Source organism: Primulina eburnea, chromosome 12, assembly GCF_022965805.1.
Source record: "Primulina eburnea isolate SZY01 chromosome 12, ASM2296580v1, whole genome shotgun sequence".
Lineage (NCBI taxonomy): Eukaryota > Viridiplantae > Streptophyta > Magnoliopsida > Lamiales > Gesneriaceae > Primulina > Primulina eburnea.
This window is the reverse complement of record NC_133112.1, coordinates 2,168,536-2,189,196: the sequence shown is the minus strand read 5'-3', so window position 1 is coordinate 2,189,196 and position 20,661 is coordinate 2,168,536. Positions and strand designations below refer to the sequence as shown.

Genomic DNA, 20,661 nt, shown 5'->3' with positions numbered 1-20,661 from the left:
TTTAAAGGTGGTCATTTGTTTATGATTGTATTATACGATCATTATATTTCTACCCTTATTGATTATAATAGTTCGAAAGTAGATGTATTGAAATATACTCTTTGTGTAGTATTGATGATTATTGGAGGAATATTGTTCCCGAATTATCAAGTAGGGTCGACTATATTCATGTTTTTGCAACTAATGCATGATATTGATCGTATAAAATCTTATAGTTGGAGAAGTGCAATTTTAGCGTTCTTATACCACGAGCATTGCAATACAACATGTATAGGAAAATCAATTATATATGGATATTTATATATCCTGCATGTATAAATAATATATTTTCATTATTTTATTTGATACAACATATGTCTTTTTAACACTTTTTATTATTTTTAGTAGATAAGAGAGTGAAGCATGATTAAATTAATTAACCTCAATCGATATAAGTACTGTTGCGTTTCCAAGTCAATCCGATGATTTTTTTTCATTTGTTCTATACGGTGCACGATAATATTTAAAATTTGTTGTCCTAATAAAATCTATAACTATTTGTAAATTTTTTAATATGTAAGTATGTTTTTTTAATTTTACAGCGACCGCTATTATCCGTGATATTTTAAGGTAATACTGCAACACACCATCATCCACACTATTTTTTAAATTAATAATTAAAAAAACCCATAAAAACATGAAAAGAATCACTGACACCAAACACATCCTTGATGATGTAACGTTGACTATTTGGTAATTCTATCAAGATTCATTGCCCCTATCAGTAATTTCACGCAATCCGAATTCAGAGCCCTATCCATTCGCACTCAACCTTTTGCGTCTACCATTAAAAAAAAAAAAAAAAAACCTTTTGCGCCTATCCTTCTCTCACACACAATACACACACCCCTCCTCTCACAGGAGCACACTCAATACATACACAAGGTGTATGTAAGTGTAGCACTTGTAGTCTCTAAGTCTTTATCTGAAAAACAAGAACTTGACATTCTTCAAACCCCAATTTCTCTCTCTTACCACTGCACAGTGCTTTGTACCCGACCTCCTCTCCCTGCCACAGTAATGATGGACCATTTTACCCCTGCGTTGACGCGAGGATACCGAATCAGTTCTTGCCACCCTCTCTAGATTCCACCTGCCGTTGGGAGAAAAGATTTGAGTTCCGATGGATTTCAGTTAGCTATTTATGTTATATATATTTTTTCAAACTTGGTGATAGTGCTTGCTGTTGAGATAGTGCACGCGTATATTGTGTATATGGATTTGGTGGAGGAGGTTGGTGAGAGTTCATCGCCGCCGAGGAGTTACGGCAGCTTTGGTGGCGGCGGTAGCGGCGGCGGACACGATGTGATCAGGAATGATGTGTACAATCGGTTGATGGAGAATGGAAATGAAGAGGCGATTGGGAATCCTGATTTTCGTGAACAGTTGGAGGGTCACTTCAATCGTCTGCCTCATAGGTATTTGTGTGAATGTATATTTGACGAGTTTGGGCGTGTGATGGATGTTCCATTTCGTTAAATTTGTATTTTGTTTGTTTCGAATGCATGTATTTTGTAGTCGAATTTCGTGGAAACCTTTTTCTTTTTACCAAGAAGAAATCTTTTCTTGCTTCTTGAAGAAACTTGATGCGTGTGTGCAGTTTGTGATGCACTCTTGCATTTGTAAAGTATAAATTAGGTAAAGAAGTCAGCTTTACCTGTCACATGGCACTATATAGAGTAGATATATTTGTGGCTGAACAAGATTGTGAAAATCCCGAAATACTACTGATGTTATTGTCAAAAGGAAAGGAAGTCACATTCCTACGTTGACAGGTAAAGCTGACTTTTCTTTCCCTAATTTATACTTTACAAATGCAAGAGTGCATCACAAACTGCACACACGCATCAAGCTTCTTCAAGAAGGAAGAAAAGATTTCTTCTTGGTAAAAAGAAAAAGGTTTCCACGAAATTCGACGACAAAATACATGCATTCGAAACAAACAAATTACAAATTTAACGAAATGGAACATCCATCACACACCCAAACTCGTCAAATATACTGGTCCTTCTGTAAATTTATAAGCTGTAGGCAACATGAAACTAGATTGAATCTTTTCACGTTAAAAAAAAAGGATGGTCTTGAATATGTGCTTGTTTCTTTCATGAAAAACTGGATTGCTGGAAATGTGTAGTTGCTTGATTGTCACAAAATATAGAATGAGGTCTGGAAAAAAAATTCTAAGATCAACTGATAAGTACTGCATCGATTGTGGTTCACAGACTGTTTGTGGCATTTCACAGCATTCAGCTTCAGCCGAAGATCAAGAAAAAATATCTTGACATTTTGTTATCTTGTTGTCAACCTAGTCGTAGGAAAACTTGCCCAATCTGAGTGGTAACATTCCATTGATCGACAACTACTTGATGAAGTTGCCAAAAATTCCTTAATCTTTTAGATATCAAAGTGAACACATTTGGAGCATTATTGATTTGACTAAGAATGTTGACTGCGAAAATAATGGCAAGATAAGTAATCATAAGATAGATTAATCGTCCCACAAGTCGAGGATAGGGAGTTGCAACTTTAAGGAGGTCACAAACTTTTGAAGTTAGTTTCCATTGTTGTTCCATTGGAAATGCAGCAGGTCTTGGCCCCACAAGGCCTACATCCTAGTGTGTATTTACACAGATTAAAAAATAACTTTTTAGGGAGTAAGATACTTTTATACCAAGAAAATACTTGAGGGGGCCGAGACTTTATATGAAGTTGAGAATGCAAGGAAGACTTCAAGCCGCCAATAGCTGAATTTTTTTTTTCCAGTTATAATAACGTATTCACATGAATGCTGATCCAAGATGGTTTTGCAAATAAATAAAGAATAATCAGCTTTCAACCTGGTGAAAACAGTTGAAATAGCCAATTTTGTGATGCTTGCCCAACCTATAGTGAGATGTTTGAAGTTTACAAACCTGATCATCATCATGTATCGCAAGAGCTGGTGTATTTTTCATGTATATATCTTTTTTTAAGACACCATTTTGAGGGGTTATGGGTTGATAGATCTGACAAACATCAGCAGAGCAGCATTCGTTTTTTGGATGCAGAGCCATTCTCATGGCTCTAAATCATGTTGAATAATTGTCTCTATTTCATGAAGGATCATTAGAGGAGCCAAGAGGAAGCTCGAGTGTAGTTGAGGATACTGTAGAAGCCATGAAATTGATAGAATTGAAGTTAGAACATGATTACAGACTGGATTTGTAGCAGTTGCTTCACAATAGCATTTGCTTACGATTTGATATGTAGTTCCACGTGCTAGTGTTAGTTCGAATTACATTTCTTGGAGTTGTACTTGACTGATTTAAATAGATACTTTCAGATATGATGTTTTAAACTTAAAGATTACTTGAATCCCTTGAGGTGTTTTATGATATTTTTATTGTCTTGTTTGATCTTAATGTTGTGTTGGTTCTGTTATTTTTTATGATATACGATATTTATGAAAACTTGGGGTGGTTGTAATTTATGATGCCACGGACGTAATGTGCTTCAACTTTATTTATTTTGGTATGTTTTTCAGTTACGGTTTCGATGTAAATTTGGATAGAGTGGAAGATGTGTTGTTACATCAAAAGCTTCTTGCTAGAGCAAAGGATCCTAATAATCGACCTGTTTTCCATATCCGTTTTTTGGAGGTATGCATGCCTTCAATAAACATTCCTCGTTTACTTTCTTCTGCCATCTGAAAATCACTGATAAGACTGTCATCTGTTTAGTGGGATAAGAATGACCGATATCTTGATTGCAATCAACATTTGCTCAAAGTTTATGAAATTTTTGGGGAATGGATATCCGATCTAGTATGTTTTTGGCAATTTGATACTTAAATGCTGGTAGGAGATAGGAATCTTGAAGATGTATTTTTGCTGCCAAAGTTTTTTTTTTAACGATTGAAAGCTGGAATTGGGATGGTGTCAATTGAGCAATGATGGTTAGGAATCTTTAAGAAACTTATCTCATAAATGTAGCCATTTACCGTTTCGTGAGTAAAGGTTACTGGTCAAATTTTCCCTGGATGAATTTAATATATCCACAGTTTTCTTGTAGATGAAATCGTGCTCTTTTCTGCATTTTCCTACTGTGCGAACTATTGAACTTCATTAAATTATTGTTCTATTCTGCTGCTTCTTTGCTTTATTACACACATTTTTCCTCAGAATATTTGCACAGTGGTCGATGATGAGCAAGTTATAAGTGTTCCTCATGCCGCAAATCTGCGTGGCACTGTTGATGATGGGGATGACCATACCCAATTATTAAATCATAGGTACTTGTGATATGTAATGGATACTGATTTGATACAGTGATTTAATACATTATATCACTGCTAAGGATGATTTTCTTTTTCTTGTTAAGATAGGTTCTCAACGAGTGTATCTATTACGTGTTCATCTCGCACTTTGTCCTTGTTTTCTCTGAATGTGACTAGAAACAGGAATTTTTTGGGTGATGTTGAGACTTGTTCTAAGCTAGAGGATCTTAATTTGGATGTTTGGAAGAATTCTAATGGCATAAGCAGAGAAAATCCTGCAGAAGATTTGACTAGAAGGTAATTACTTTGCGACTTTTTCCTATGCTCTATGTTAACATTTTCAAGATGAGAAGTAATATCTTATTGAAAGATGACAGGCTTAAAAAGTCAGGACCTCTTTTTCCCTCCCTATTATATGTAAAAATCCTTGATTTTCATGAATTGAGTAACTTTACTTTAATATTTCATACACAATCAAGACTCTGAATCAAGATTCTTCTGTGGATTTTCAAGATGTAGTACTTATCTAAGATGTTTTATTCCCTGGATCCATTGTTATCCAATTATCAGCTTGTGCTGCTTGGGGTGAGAAGACAATTAGAGGAAATATATTTGTTATCTTGCATTATATTTATCATTTATTCGTTTGTTTTAAATCATATTATTTATAGTTTCTTATCTCTAGCACTTAAAGATAGGTTAGTTTTTTTCATATTTCTAGTAAGCCTATATCATTACTTTGTTATGTAATATTGTCATATTTTCTGGTAAGTCTATATAAATTACTTTGTTATGTAGTTTTATTATTCAGTCCTTTCATTGGAATAAGAATCCCTAATATTTTCTCGTTCCAATATTTTTATTATTATTTATATTTCATAATGTTTTTTCTTTTGTCAAGAAACTGCAATAACAAGCCCTCTGATGCACAAAATGACATCTTTAACTAAACCTTGAGGCTTCTTTGTCAAGATATTTATTTGTGACTTAGCACATGTAATCTGCTAATTATTTCGTAATTTTCTTTATTTTGATCGATACAACCACCGTTTTGAATAACGTTTTGTTAAGACCTTTCTACCTGTTGCTTTCAATTTACTGGATTTTTCCACTGAATATATAAGATATGGGCTATATGTATTGTATTGTTTGGTCTGTTTCATGTGCAAAAGTGAATCTGAAATCTAAATATATAGTGCAGGAAGGAAGCTCTTCGCACACCTATCCATGAAATGATATTTTCTACTGTTGACAAGCCCAAGCTTCTTAGTCAGGTATAATAAGAAAGGATTTTCTGCCTTATTATTCAGAATGTTGGTGTTTATTTGTGACTTTCCTGCACTTCTGTGTCTTGGCCTTTGTGATGTGGAGATATTCCGGTGACTTGTATTTCGACTATGTTCTTATTAAAATATGCATTGCATATATCATACCTTTGTTCTATGCATGGGTGCTTAGTTTTCTTGAGATGAAATCGGCATGTTATTTCTTTTGTGTATGCCATTTAAGATTAAAGCATGGTTTCTAGTGTTCCTATTAGTCCTTTCCTTCCCGTGTCTTCTTTCTACCTTCCCTCCCGTTTTTGGAAATTTGCCCCTGGAGATCTCTCATTTAGAAACTTGCATCGACAACTGAGCCTTAAAATAACAGTATCATGACTTAGATTCTGCTTACTGTATTTCTCTTGTTTGCAGCTTTCTGCTTTGCTCTCTGACATAGGACTCAACATTCGGGAAGCTCATGTGTTTTCAACAACTGATGGATACTCTCTAGACGTATTTGTTGTGGATGGATGGCCTGTTGAGGTATCTGTGGTTAAGCTTACCAAGTTCAGTAATATTATCAAACTTAGGATTTTATGTTTGAAATTTTGTGAAGACGGGGGTCACATTTTGAAAGTGGTTTGTTTGAGTTGGATTATGTATAACTATAAACTGTATGTCGACCAAGTTCAGTAATATTATGAAACTTGGGATTTTATATTTGAAATTTTGTGGAGGCAGGGGTCACCAAGGAAATTGGTTGGTTTGAATTAGATTGTGTATAACTTGAAATTGTTCTACATGAATACTGCTACAATTTAAGTTTCCCGAATGTGACAACACTTGATTTTAGATTACTGACTTGTTTTATATACTTTCAGCACAAATTCAGTGTTTTCAACCCAACCTATTATAATTTTTTCAATAAAAAAATTTGTATCATTGACTGAATATCAATCTGTCCTTGCTAACATGAAACCACGTGATTTACAATTTGACCTGGCACACATCTGCTTAGAAATATATCAGGAGGATAACTGATCCAATTGCAATTGCATTGTTGTAGGCACAATAATACACACATGTAATAAAAAGGTGAAATGTTAAATATTATTACGGTAACTTAATATCTTTTCTGGTGGGTATGAAAAAATGAAAATACTAGTTTATCTTTGTGCACAGTTGACATCTCTCAGTTGTAATCAATCACCCTCTTTCAATTACAAAATAGAAGTTCAAGACAGGTCGACAGAAATTTGTTCTATTTTGTATTTTAACCAATTAATCATCTACCTGAATAAAATAATCCATGCAAACTTGCTTCAACTTTTTTCGGTCTTTCATTTGCTACAAAGGTGGCACATTTTGCGCTTAAGTTTCCAAGTATTCTTATTCCTTGAGATTTTTTATCATTTGTATTTTAAATAGCACAAACCAAAAAAATTATAGTTGTTGCATTTATTTAGTGCAACTAACTCACACATCCATGATCAGTTTTTATTGGCATAAGCTTTACATTTACGGTAAGTGTTTAAGAATTTCTATCATGTGTTTGCATGTGAGTTTTAATGGTTTTCTGGAAGGTGCAGAAGGGAGTTTATTTGTGGGGTGTAAAATCGAGTAACAGTTAAATCTTGAGAGTGGTGATGAAACCTGCAACAGAGATTAGGCATACTTCGCTGAAGGACAATGTTTTTATGTGCCTTAACACTTTCAGCCAATATATTGATTACTTGGTGATGGGATAGCCGAGCATTACTAGGATCTCATTTAACTATTGGTTGTCTTCTTTCGTTAAACTTTTTATATGAAAGTCATTTAGACTATGTTGATTGTATTTTCTGATAAAGTGGATATGTTGTTGACCTTGAATTATCGTGGCTAGGATACAGAGAGTCTATATGAAGCAATGATAAAAGCCATTGCTAGAAGCGAGGTAATCGATATGGGCTATGCTTGTCTTCTTTGAAACAGTTTTTTTCCTCATCCATTATAAAATACTGGAGATCAATGTTGCATCACCAGTTCTCTGGTTTTCTTTGTTTAGGGATCATGGTCTGTTTCATCACACTCACAATCAATGATAGAGAAAACTATTGCTGCAAAAACTAAGTTTGAAGATTGGGAAATAGATTGGAGACTGTTGAAGATAGGAGAAAAAATCGCTGCCGGATCTTGTGGAGATTTGTTAGTTGAAAGCATTGTGATAAATTCTTTTGACTTTGTTTCTCCTGCCTTATGCTTGCTTACATATGTATTTTATTTACAAGGTATCATGGTGTATATTATGGTCATAATGTTGCTATTAAGGTCCTCAGATCTGAGCATTTGAATAATTCTCTGGAGACAGAGTTTGCACAAGAAGTTGCCATTTTGAGGTAGGTTTTCTTTGCAGCTTTTTACTATTGAGATTCAGATAGAATTTTTTTATTTGATTTAAATGGCTACTTTTTTTAAATGTGAAAATTTGTGAAAGAAATTTCTTTCTTGAGTTGTCTGCCAAATAAATTCAAGGTTGGAAGTGTTTTAGAAAATAGTAACATTTCTCCTAGTTTCTTATTTCGAGCTTCGTTGCCTTCTGTGCTCTGGGTTTTAATATCCATGCTACTTTTGTAGAATTTTCATAAACATGAAAATATCTAAGTAGAAAATTAGGCATTCTTGGACAAAACCCAAAGATGGAAGACAGCTTACATATGTCAGCGATGCATCTAATATTCACCATATAGTGATGCTTAATAAAATGTCCTAAAATCAGATGACACTGGTGCAACACTTCTTTCTTTTCCAAGTAACATGAAATTGAGACAAAAGCGAATTGCTTCATAGATACTCCTGCATCAATCATGTGTCAGGAAATCATCCAACAAAAGTAATGCCATGATATGATTGCTGTTAGAAATGCCTGGTCGATCACTAGTGTTATTGTATGCCTTACCTGTAATAAAAGTGAGATATATCTTGTGGCACTGCTGTTGCTACCTCATTTTGTTACTTTCTTAACTATATTTTCAAACTGGAATTGTGGAACTTCTCAATAATCCAGGACAAGAAAAGTGCTCATCTTAATCAACATTATTTGTCTGTCACAGTTTCCCTTTAAGATACAGTTTTCTCCGTACAGTTATGAAAATACTATTTTTCGCTGTCCGAGTTGCGAGCCATAAATAGAAACATGCTATTTTTCATTCTAGTAATATTTCGTTTCTTTTGTTTGTTAAAATTCAGGCAGGTTCAACATGGAAATGTAGTGAGGTTCATCGGTGCTTGCACAAAATCACCTCATTTATGCATTGTAACAGGTATGGTGCTTTCTATACGGTTGAGCTGATTTAACATTTCCGAATAATTTTGGTTCACGTTGTATACTTTATGTTATTTTTGTTTTGAACTCTGAACGAATTTTCTATTCCTACCTTACTGTTGAATGAATACTTTGGTAGTGTGAGCATTTATTGTTATCTTTATGGATGCCTCCTTTTTTTATCTTATTGCCAATTAAATTATCTGTCGGATATTGATCACAACTGTTATCTAATTTTTTTAATTTATTCATGTTGTTTCTGATTTTGTATTTAGAGTACATGTCCGGAGGGAGCCTTTATGAATATTTACACAAGAATCATCATGTATTGAAGCTACCACAGCTGCTGAACTTTGCAATTGACGTTTGCAAAGGAATGGAGTACCTTCACCAACAGAATGTTATACACAGGGACTTGAAGACAGCAAATTTGCTTATGGATACTTGTCATGTGAGTTCATGATGTCTTAACATTTATTTAATGTTCCATTTTGTCCCTTTGATATTTTTCGGCATAAGAAATTTCCGCTACTGGGGAATGTATATTTTTTATGAATAAGATTCCTTCTAACTTGATCTTAGGATCTTTTGATTTTGACGTAATGGTGCTATACATATCTTGATCAGTGTGATAATTTGTTTCAAGGTTGTTAAAGTGGCAGATTTTGGAGTTGCTCGATTCAAGAATAATGGTGGTGTGATGACTGCAGAGACTGGAACATATCGATGGATGGCACCTGAGGTAATAATACTTTTACTTGAATAGTGTCATGGTGTGTAATTTGTTAATCAATACATTCAGTCTTTGTTGTCTTGATTTGGAATAGTTTATATATATTGGCTTCTAAACTTTGACTATGTGGTGCAGTAAGATCTGTCCTTGGGAAAACCACTCAGTCCTAAACAACATTATATTATAATTTATACCAGAGTCTTTGTCGTGTCTGAGCACCATCTTTCATTTCTAGTTTGGAAAGAAATTTTTCTTCGTTGACCTGGTACTTATTGTCTTGATATGTAGAACTTCAAAGGCTTGCGCATACGAATGTTTGAATGGCAGGCATCCTTCCTGAAATTCCTTTGTTAATTCAACCCATGAAGCCTCTAAATTCTTGATGCTTTGATCTGCCATCTGCATATTTTTTAATTTCTTGCACTCTCTGAAAGCTAGTGTTTACTAAAACTGTTTCATAGGTGATAAATCATCAACCATATGACCAAAAAGCAGATGTATTCAGTTTTGCTATTGTTCTTTGGGAGTTTGTGACAGCTAAGGTTTGTTCTTAAACCCAGCCGTTGTAAATGATAATTAGAGCAAGACCTAGTATGTTCGAAGTCAGTTCATAATATTGCTATTCTTTTCTTCTGCTTCCAGGTGCCTTATGATACAATGACACCTCTACAGGCTGCGCTGGGAGTGAGACAGGTTAGCATGTGTTTCTCCCTAATGTTATGTTTAACATAATTTCTGAGCCCTTATATCGCATTTGCATATTATAGGTCATGTAGCAGCTAACTGTATCATCTTTTCATTGCATCACATTTGCATATTTATAGGTCATGTAGCAGCTAACTGTATCATCTTTTCGTTGTGTTCTCATGTTGATGCTTGATATTAGGGGATGAAATCTTAAGACTTGGCAATTCCAGCAATATTTTTTTGAAACGGACACTATAAAAACATGAATGAATTGAATAATATCTTATATCTTATGGTGGATTATGACATCTGCATGACACTGTTTGCCCTAGTTCAAAGAAATTTCAATCTGCCGTGTCATTTACCTGATCGTACATCTCTATTTAATCATTGCTCTATATTTTTGGGATAGGGTCTTCGACCAGAACTCCCAAAACACGTACATCCCAAGCTGTTAAACTTGATGCAAAGATGTTGGGAAACTCTCCCTACTAAACGACCTTCCTTCACCGAGATTAGAATTGAACTTGAGGAACTCCTACATGAAATACAGGTAGGGGAGTGTGCTTTTACTACTAAAGACCATCCCTCTTGCACAAATATATAGATACGTTATGCATGGATTCATGAAATTTATTAGTCGTTAACTCACGGCTTGAAATCATTATTTTACAGGAGACTGCACCTAATGGCTGTTGAGTATATATTTAACAAACTCGGCACATTTTGGTTGTAACTAGCGAGAGCTTGTTTTGGTTTTTTTTCCCTCGTTGGCTCTTCATATGAAGGTTATAGGGATTTTTGGTTACACGTGACAAGAAGGTATGCTTGTAATGTTTAAAAAATATATATAGACGATAATTTTGTATATGAAGTTCAGCGAAAAAGCCTATACTTGTAAAGATATGTACAATGCATTTTTTGTTCTTTTTGTGCTATTTTTGCCCTGTTTGTGGTGGCTCGTTTTTGTGAAGGACAATTTGTCATATTTTCTATTATTCGTCAAATTTTCTATTATGAGATACTTAATGAACTTAAATATCAATTTCAAGCTTTGGAGATCTAGTTAATATTTGATTTCCTTTCTAGTATTTTCGGAATGAATTTTCTGGAAATGTCTGTATTGAAAAGTTTAATAAAAAAAACATGATTCGTTCACTTTTATCTTCTAGAAGAATATTGAAGTTGAATTATTTAGATGCGAAGCCTATGAGATAAATTTTGAATACGAAAATTAATGAAGGTGATAACATTTGGTTCATGGAAAATGTTTCCGTTAAAGTTATACCAATCATTCAAAGGAAAGAAATAGCTAGAAGCTGTTCTTTAAATACAAATAAAGAAAAAATAAATGTAAATTTTTTTCCAATTTCGTCGGTCCGGCCTGGAAACAAATATTTTAGATAATTGGAAAAAAAATGACTTGACTTTTTTTTTTCGTAATTGCAGTTATTCTATGGGATATTTAAAATTTACAAAATTATACCAAGGGCTACCTAAATTTATTGTTAAGATATCTAATGCTAACGATTGGGTGTGTGAAGATATATAATTGAGTCGAGTCGAAATCTTGAATGTTTAAACTTGACTGGTTTATAATCGAGTCGAGCTCGAACTTTATTTAACGAATATATTTATGACTCATGAACTTATTCAAACTTTTATCGAACCTAAACGAGCTTAATAAATATGAATTATACATTTAAATTTTCATTAAATTCACTAAAATAAACTATATATTTAGAAAAAATATAACATTCTTATTAAAATTTATAAATTTATTTTATTAATATATTTTTCTATATATTTCAGAAGTAATATGTAAAATTAATAAATCAAATATCAAAGTTATAATTTTTTTCATATAAGAGATGACTCATGAACTTACCAACGAATATGTTCACGAGCTAACGAGCCGAATATTGTAAAGCTTGAGTTTGATTTGTTTATCTTAACGATCATCATTATACGAGCTTTTATACGGTTTGGTTCATTTAATTAATTTAAATTTAAGAAACTTATAATTAATTTTTAAAATTTTAAATAAAACGTGATATTCATTATTTTAATGGCTCAACTTATAAATCAACTCGAATTTGGTAAAACCAATTATCATCAAAAGAATAATCGTTATAATCAACATACATTTAATTATTGGATACGTAATTTTCATCTTTATTATATGGGAGTTTTCTATGTTTAATTTCAAATCAGCGAAGATTTATGCGTAATTAGTTCGGTAAGATGGACCCAATGCTTGCGTTAGTCAAAAATTAAATTGATTATAATAATTTTATAAAAGTACATTTATTTCCTTATATATTACGTCCATTTTTCTCTTATACTATTCCACCGGCAACGTGGAATCAAAATTAATTATATTATATCTTAAACATAAAAGCCAGAACAAAATGAGGTGCTAATTAATTATTATAATGAGACAAAAATAATAATTCATATTTTGAATAGTTTAATATACATAATCAATTTTTATTTTTTGGGTATCGATATTGCATATGCTTGTGAGTAAATTTTGTATGATGTCATATATGTAAGTAAATATAATTATAAATCTAAATTTTAACCTACATTTGTAACTTGGGATTACCCGGCTGCGCCTTAATATATAATAATATAATATATATATATATATATATATATATATATATATATATATATATAAATAGATAACTTGTTATCTATATTAAATTTAATTTGACTAGTTTGTCCGATTGAAGAACAAGTCTTCCACGTTACCGGTCTGCTCTGTTACCAAATAAATTATTTTACATATTTTTAATTATACAATTATACAAAATATATAATAAATTGAAATTGGAAAATGATTTTTAGAATTCGTGATGTTTTCATCTTGCTAATTTTTTTAAAAAATATTTGATAATGTATACTTAGTATATGCTAAATATATTGCTTAAAATATTGAGTAGGTCTTTTGTGAGACGGTCTCACGAATCTTTATCTGTGAGAAGGGTCAACTCTATCGATATTTTCTTAGCATAAAAAGTAATATTTTTTCATGGATGACTCAAGTACGATCCGTTAGACCATCTCACATAAGTTTTTGCCTAAAATATTTCATGTAATTTTTTTCCACGTGATTTTGTACAAAACTTCTAACCATAAATAAATACTTCTCCCAAATTTGCAATTATTATGTATAATAATGATGAGGATAATGATATTTACTTTAGAAATTAAGTCAATGTGAGTAGGTGAACGGCTGCAAGCATGTACTGTTTTCAAATTAATATTACTAATAATAATAATAATAATAATAATAACAGTACATGCTTGCAGCCGTTCACCAACTCACTATATAATATATATACACACACATACACACACACAATAGTATCTTAGTTGGTGTTTAAATTACGAAAAAAGCCAAAAAAAAAATATCAACTTGTTCATATAAAATTCAAATACTTTTAAAATTATTTCAAAAAAAAATATTTTTAAAATAAATATCATATTATATATACACAACATATAAACTTTGTATATTACATTACAATTAAAATCGGGCGGCAGTTTGCGTGAAATTTCGAAACAAAGTCTTAAAAAATTAAATGCAGTGTCAAGTATTTGTTTAAGTTGACTCTATAGCTACATGTATTGCTGCTACATCATTCAATTACCAATTCTTCTTCTCCAAATTAATTAATTCATTACAATTATTATTATGGTTTTATAACTAATTTTGTTGACTGGAAGATTCAAATGGAAGCTGGATTTGAAATTTTCTTGATGACGATAAATATGGGAAGTTTTTTTAATGTAAAATTAATAATTTTATGAGTCGAGATGTTAATTTATTGTTCATGGCCTAATAAATTTATCATGTGTGTAATTAATTAATATTAATATAATTTTTATGTATTTTAGCTGACGGAATTGTAAATTAGTAATTATTGAACATCGAATTTTACTAAAAACAACCACGCTCGAGGAAATGTAAACAATGGATTTGTAATTTCCACCCTCCTGTAATTACGATAATAATTATATATGGGGTTGGTGTCATTAGTGTAAATGTAATTAATTTTTTTCATTCCAAAAATTTCACCTTTATTGAATTTTAAAGATTTAAAAAATAATAATTACAAGCATATATTTGTGTTTTTAGTTCTATGTTGTTAAATTTTAATTTTGTCTGTTGTCTCCGTTTTTCTTTATTATTTTAGGATTTTTCTGATGTGACACTAATATGATACTCACATGTATATTGACACTGTCATTATTTCCATTAAGAATGACTTAGCATTACTAAAAATTAATAGATATAAAAGTAAGACTTAATCTGAGAACATAGATTATCAAAATGAAAGATATTTTTATTATATTTTATTTTTATCAATAATGATATTATGGGCAGGTGTATCTTGAACCAGTGCCTTCTGAGATAGTGAGTTTGACCTATTATATTTATATGATCGTACGACTAATTAATTTTGTAAGTCTCAGAATTTGAATTTCCGGTTATTATTATTTTAATTAAACTGAATAAATACTGCATAATATTAGTGATCAAACTGAGTAAATACTAAATATAATTAAACTTCCGATCGAATTTAAAATGTTAACGTAATTCACATAGATTTTACAACTCGTGTATATTTCTCGTTGATATGATAGCAAAAAGTGTGCCTGGATTGATATTGAATTCATTCACATGTTTGGTATCAAATTAAATTGCATCGGACATATATACATTATTAATTATCGATAAAATAATTATTTAATCGTAATAACATGTTTTTGTGATTTCTGAGAGGTAAAATAAATGCTATTCACGAAAGGAAACTTTAAAAAATAGCTGAATAGACAAATTTCACATTTTATTGAATTGCACACTGGATGACAAATTAACAAACATAAACATGTAGCAGAAAACACACAGACCTATTATTTAAAGTACATTTTTTTAATAATAAAAAAAACAACGCTGAAAATATTGAATTTATTTATTCTTTCTGGACTGCTTTACTCCGGTTCCTTTCCAGAAATCTTTTCCAGTCCATCAACTTTATATCAGACAATCTCGTAGCCTGCATGAAAACATTGACTTGATGTTGAAAACATAATCATTACTTATATATAAAATTGTAATTAACTAAATTAGTGTAGTCTTACGTGTATGCATGCATGTTAAATTAATGAAAATCGACTTCAGATATTGTTGATATATGTCATATGATGATTAATATAATCTATCAATTTAAAAATAAACAAAGTGTAATACAGACAGGATTATCAATTGCAAGACCATAGTAAAATGCCTGACATGATGGTAGCAAGTACTCACGGATCTTTTCTTAGTAGTGGTATGGAGGAGGAGGAGACTTGTACTTGTAGACCGGATGTGGTGGTGGTGGTGGGGGAGACTTATATTCGTAAACGTGGTGTGGCGGTGGTGGTGGAGGTGACTTATATTTGTATTCGTGGTGTGGTGGTTTATATTCGTGATGTGGTGGTGGTGGTGGAGGGGACTTGTATTTATATTCGTGGTGTGGTGGTTTATATTCGTGGTGTGGTGGTGGAGGTGATTTATATTTGTATTCGTGGTGTGGTGGTTTATATTCATGGTGTGGTGGTGGAGGTGATTTATATTTATATTCGTGGTGTGGTGGTTTATATTCGTGGTGTGGTGGTGGAGGGGACTTATATTTATACTCGTGGTGTGGTGGTTTATATTCGTGGTGTGGTGGTGGAGGAGACTTGTATTTATACTCGTGGTGTGGTGGTTTATACTCGTGTGGTGGTTTATATTCGTGGTGTGGTGGTGGAGGGGACTTATATTTATACTCGTGGTGTGGTGGTTTATACTCGTGGTGTGGTGGTGGTGGTGACTTATATTTATACTCGTGGTGTGGTGGTTTATATTCGTGGTGTGGTGGTGGTGGTGGAGGAGACTTATATTTATACTCATGGTGTGGTGGTTTATATTCGTGTGGTGGTTTATATTCGTGGTGTGGTGGTGGCGGTGGTGGGGATTTGTATTCGTAGACGGGATGTGGAGGTGGTGGGGGAGAAGAGTATTTGTAATCTGCATTGGTTAAAGAAGGCAGACCGAGAGCCACCACTGCCACAAGCAAAGTGGCAAGCAGAGAAGCCATTGTAGAGCCTTTTGCTTTTGCTGCCATGTTTGTGTCTTTCGTTAGCTCCTCTCGCCCCCCTATTTATAATCGTGCGCTTAAGTTCTACCATCATCACTGTGTAGTTAATCATGGTAAAAATGCTTGTAGATTAAAATAAATTTGACTCGTAATTAGGGGGGATCCATTCTACACAATTCGATATTGAAAACAAAATTTATAATTATTTATAAAAAATAATATTATAATCATGGTTGGGGAATCCTGGGACCGTAGTTGGACATCCATCGGCTTTCAATATAAAATTTGACTATTTATTGCCACTTGTTCTAGAACTGATGCATGCCAGCATATATACCAAGTAATTGTTTTAAAAAATATTATCATATACAGCCTCTCGTATCAAATACGACCTCTAATTCCAAAAAAAAAAGGGTCTTAGCTCCTCAGTATTTTCTATGCCCGATTAATAGTATAGTTATGCATACTTAAGAGTAGTAAGCTTTACATTTTCTCACTCAACCAATCCGATGGATATATCTGAATATTCAACAAATTGAGATGAAGTAAGGATTCTTAGAAATGCAAGTTAGGTGACAAGAAATCAGAAGAATAAAGAGATGGATAAATACTTTTGATCACTCTAGCAATTCTTTAAAGAATGAATTACAGCTTAATATTGCTATGTAAACATTAATTTTAGTAGATTTTCAGAGCATTTTATCTAAATTTCTTATGTCAGACAAACATTCTCAATCAATCTGGCAATCTCTTCTGGTGTTAATGCCATCGGCTGTATACGATATTCTTAAAAATCCCGATTTTTAGTGCTAACAATCGGGGGAGTTTTGCTCCAGCAAAAGCAACGTGCTGCACTTGTTTAAGCTAAAATTTGAGCTTAGTTTATTGACATTCGAATCTATTTTCTTCACAATAATCATTATAGTGATCTTATGAAATTGAACTTAGTTGTGACAGCAGGTTAAAATTTTTTCTGGATCTAGGACGACCAGTACTTCGATTTTGTTTAAACATAGGAGCAGTTTTGTTCGACATGATAAAAAATCAAACAAGATTCATTCTGTGAGGTAAGATAATATATGAATTCATCGTTTTCCATCTAACGTAATTGTTTTAAAACAACGTTGTTCGCTACTTGTATTTGTTTAATTGACAACCCACTGTTTGCTCTAAAACTTATACATTTTCATTGAACTGGTTAAGTTCAAGATCTCTATGTGATTAGAATTCAGGAATATAATGTTCCAACAATCAGACTATATGGAGAAATCAGGCGAAATTAGAAAATATAAGAATTGAGATTTTTAAAAAATAAAGAATTACGATTTGGTTTTGGGTATTTGTTAATAGTTAGTCTTGGTTTATTGTTCAGTTACAGGTTTGTTCAGCAGTGCTTTTCGACTGTTCCCAACAAAGAGACTTTGCTTCACAAGATTCTTCTGTTAATTTAAACTTGAAATGTTTATTGACCTCTTCTGAAGGTAACTTGGCGGTGATAAATCTCATGAATTATTGGAAAATTTTGAAAAATAATCTCGATCAAACTTATTTTTTAAGAACTCTCTGCGGTGTGTTTGAGTGTATTTAAATATGACAAAAACTTGTGTATGACGGTCTCATGAGTCGTATTTTGTGAGACAGATCTCCTATTTGGGTCATCCATGAAAGCGTATTACTTTTTATGTTAAAAGTATTACCCGTCTCACAGATAAAGATTCGTGAGAGCGTCTCATAAGCGACATACACTTTAAATATATTTTCTTAACTATCCCGACGATTTTGGGATATTTAAAAAAAAAGTTATGAAAATGTTATTTTGTTAACTATCCCGACGATTTTGGGATATTTAAGGCTAATTTCGATATCACATTTGGTAGTTTTTACATGTGAAATTCATAGTAATAGCTCATTATTTGGGGGCTATTAATTAGCTGATAAAATAATTACATATTATACCTTAATTATTGTTACGTGGCTTTTCTAATATGACGCGAGCTGTAAATGTTACAAAGGAGAATTTTAGAGGAACAAAAATAAATAAAAATAAGATACTTAAATTTCGCACTTTGTTGATTTGGATATTTTTATTGAAGTATAAACTTTGAATATGCAAAGAATATAACAGAAAGGCATAAAATATAAAAATACACGTAAATATTGGGAATTGCAGACAACAAGAATTGAAGATACATTAAAAGAAACAAGAGAAAGTGCGGAAATAATTGAGTAAAATCTCGATTTTTTTTAAATCTAATGTTCCATTGGGAAGTCTTTAATTTATTTCAATTCCCTCCGAAAAAGAGCTTTCAGCCCGTCGACCTTGTTTCAGAGATTCTTAATACCTGCACCAAAGATTGAGTTTAAGTTAAATAAACATAACTTTTATTGTTAAATATTATAATTAACTAACTTAATATAATCTTACGTTCATGCATGCATGTTAAAGTTAAGGAAACCGTTATTAACTTTAATTATTGCGGATATAATCTCCTGTCATCATCATTATTATTAAACAATAAAAGTGTTACTTTTTAGTTAATCAATTAGTATTATCTCTATATAGATAAGATACGTTGCATGGTCTGATAGTACTCACGGATATTATCTCAGTTGTGGTACGGCGGTGGAGGAGATTTGTATTTGTAAACTGGGGGAGGTGGTGGGGGAGATTTGTATTTGTAGACCGGAGGTGGTGGCGGGGGAGATTTATATTTGTAAATTGGTGGTGGAGGGGACTTGTATTTGTAAACTGGAGGTGGTGGCGGAGGAGATTTGTACTTGTAAACTGGAGGTGGTGGCGGAGGAGATTTGTACTTGTAAACTGGAGGTGGTGGTGGAGGTGATTTGTACTTGTAAACTGGTGGTGGAGGGGACTTGTATTTGTAAACGGGAGGTGGTGGCGGAGGAGATTTGTACTTGTATACTGGAGGTGGAGGAGGAGACTTATATTTGTATACCGGGGGTGGTGGCGGGGGAGACTTGTACTTGTATATTGGTGGTGGAGGTGACTTGTATTTGTACACCGGTGGCGGTGGTGGAGGGGATTTGTACTTGTAGACTGGAGGTGGAGGGGATTTGTATTTGTAGACTGGGGGTGGTGGTGGAGGAGATTTGTATTTATAGACAGGAGGAGGAGGGGACTTGTACTTGTACACCGGTGGTGGCGGCGGCGGAGATTTGTACTTGTAGACTGGAGGTGGAGGAGGAGACTTGTATTTGTATACTGGGGGTGGTGGTGGTGGAGACTTATACTTATAAACTGGTGGTGGTGGGGATTTGTATTTGTACACTGGCGGTGGTGGCGGCGGGGATTTGTACTTGTAAACTGGTGGGGGAGGAGACTTGTATTTGTACACCGGTGGCGGTGGTGGAGGAGATTTATATTTGTATACCGGTGGTGGCGGGGACTTGTATTTATACACCGGCGGTGGTGGTGGTGGTGGAGATTTGTATTTGTATACCGGAGGTGGTGGTGGAGGCGACTTATACTTGTATACCGGGGGTGGTGGTGGTGGTGATGAATATTTGTAGTCAGCATTGGTTAACGAAGGCATGGCAAGAGCCAGCACTGCCACAAGAAGAGTGGCCATCATTGTGGCCATTTTAGAGCTCCTTTCTTTTGTTACCATCTCTGTTTTTTTCTTAGCTTGTTTTCCTTCGCAGCTCTCAGCTCAATTTATAGTTGATGTTCTACTATTCACTATGCGTAAACTATTCGTGTATATTAAAATAAAATATGATATCAGATTCAGAAAACTCAATTTTAATGTATTTAAATTTGATTTTATTCATAATAATGGGCAAAACAGATTATTATTATTATATATTATTAAAAATGCCAATTCAAATAGCAAATATTTTGAACAAGTTGACCTTTGAATGGAAAAATTGTAGTTGCTGGCATTTGTTGTATAGTGGCCGCAAGCTATGCCAAAGAAAGTAAATGATTGATATGGTACCTGCATGATTTATCGACATTATTATTATTATATTCCATTTGGCTTCCCTATGATCAACGCGGAAATATTCGATAATTTTGTGTTAATTAAGCACACCGTTGGGGTCTTTTTTATATACATATATCAAGAAAATAAAAGTATATTTTATGCACTAAAAAACCCAAACTATGTATTTATAACTTGATATTTAATATAATGGTCAGTGAAAATGGCTGTGTACGATTCTTAATGTCGGGACTTTTCTGCGGCTCACATTGGTGAGAAATAAGGTGAGTTGATGATTCC

The 20,661-nt window shown here is 33.0% G+C and overlaps 2 protein-coding genes across 3 annotated transcripts; one reads left to right on the top strand and one right to left on the bottom strand.

The window, feature by feature from the left end:
- The first annotated feature begins 895 nt into the window (after positions 1–895).
- Positions 896–11,218, top strand: LOC140808227 (serine/threonine-protein kinase STY46-like). 2 transcript variants are annotated; one of them, XM_073165299.1, is made up of 16 exons: positions 896–1,457; positions 3,563–3,677; positions 4,200–4,309; positions 4,478–4,591; positions 5,496–5,568; positions 5,989–6,099; positions 7,442–7,492; positions 7,604–7,743; positions 7,827–7,934; positions 8,785–8,858; positions 9,136–9,311; positions 9,507–9,602; positions 10,055–10,135; positions 10,236–10,286; positions 10,693–10,833; positions 10,956–11,218. In XM_073165299.1, exons 1-16 carry the CDS (start codon positions 1,255–1,257, stop codon positions 10,977–10,979), a joined length of 1,668 nt encoding a protein of 555 aa, XP_073021400.1. In that variant the 5' UTR covers positions 896–1,254; the 3' UTR covers positions 10,980–11,218. The 2 variants fall into 2 exon arrangements, with proteins under 2 accessions (XP_073021400.1, XP_073021399.1); XM_073165298.1 differs by having other exon boundaries at positions 4,472–4,591.
- Positions 11,219–15,122: 3,904 nt separating this feature from the next.
- On the bottom strand, positions 15,123–20,054 carry LOC140807855 (uncharacterized). Its single transcript, XM_073164815.1, has 3 exons — positions 19,026–20,054; positions 15,607–16,476; positions 15,123–15,349 (listed from the first exon to the last, which is right to left on the bottom strand). The coding sequence occupies exons 1-2, from the start codon at positions 20,044–20,046 to the stop codon at positions 15,617–15,619; spliced, it is 1,881 nt and encodes a 626-aa protein (XP_073020916.1). The 5' UTR covers positions 20,047–20,054; the 3' UTR covers positions 15,123–15,349; positions 15,607–15,616.
- Positions 20,055–20,661: the final 607 nt, after the last annotated feature.

Coding starts and splice junctions, on each gene's coding strand:
- LOC140808227 (XM_073165298.1), top strand. CDS start 1,255: ATGGATTTGGTGGAGGAGGTTGGTGAGAGTTCATCGCCGCCGAGGAGT. Junction 4,592..5,495: donor GCAGAAGATTTGACTAGAAG/GTAATTACTTTG, acceptor TATATAGTGCAG/GAAGGAAGCTCTTCGCACAC. Junction 10,136..10,235: donor GGGAGTTTGTGACAGCTAAG/GTTTGTTCTTAA, acceptor TTCTGCTTCCAG/GTGCCTTATGATACAATGAC.
- LOC140807855 (XM_073164815.1), bottom strand. CDS start 20,046: ATGGTAACAAAAGAAAGGAGCTCTAAAATGGCCACAATGATGGCCACT. Junction 16,477..19,025: donor TCCACCGCCGTACCACAACT/GAGATAATATCC, acceptor GATTATAAATAG/GGGGGCGAGAGGAGCTAACG.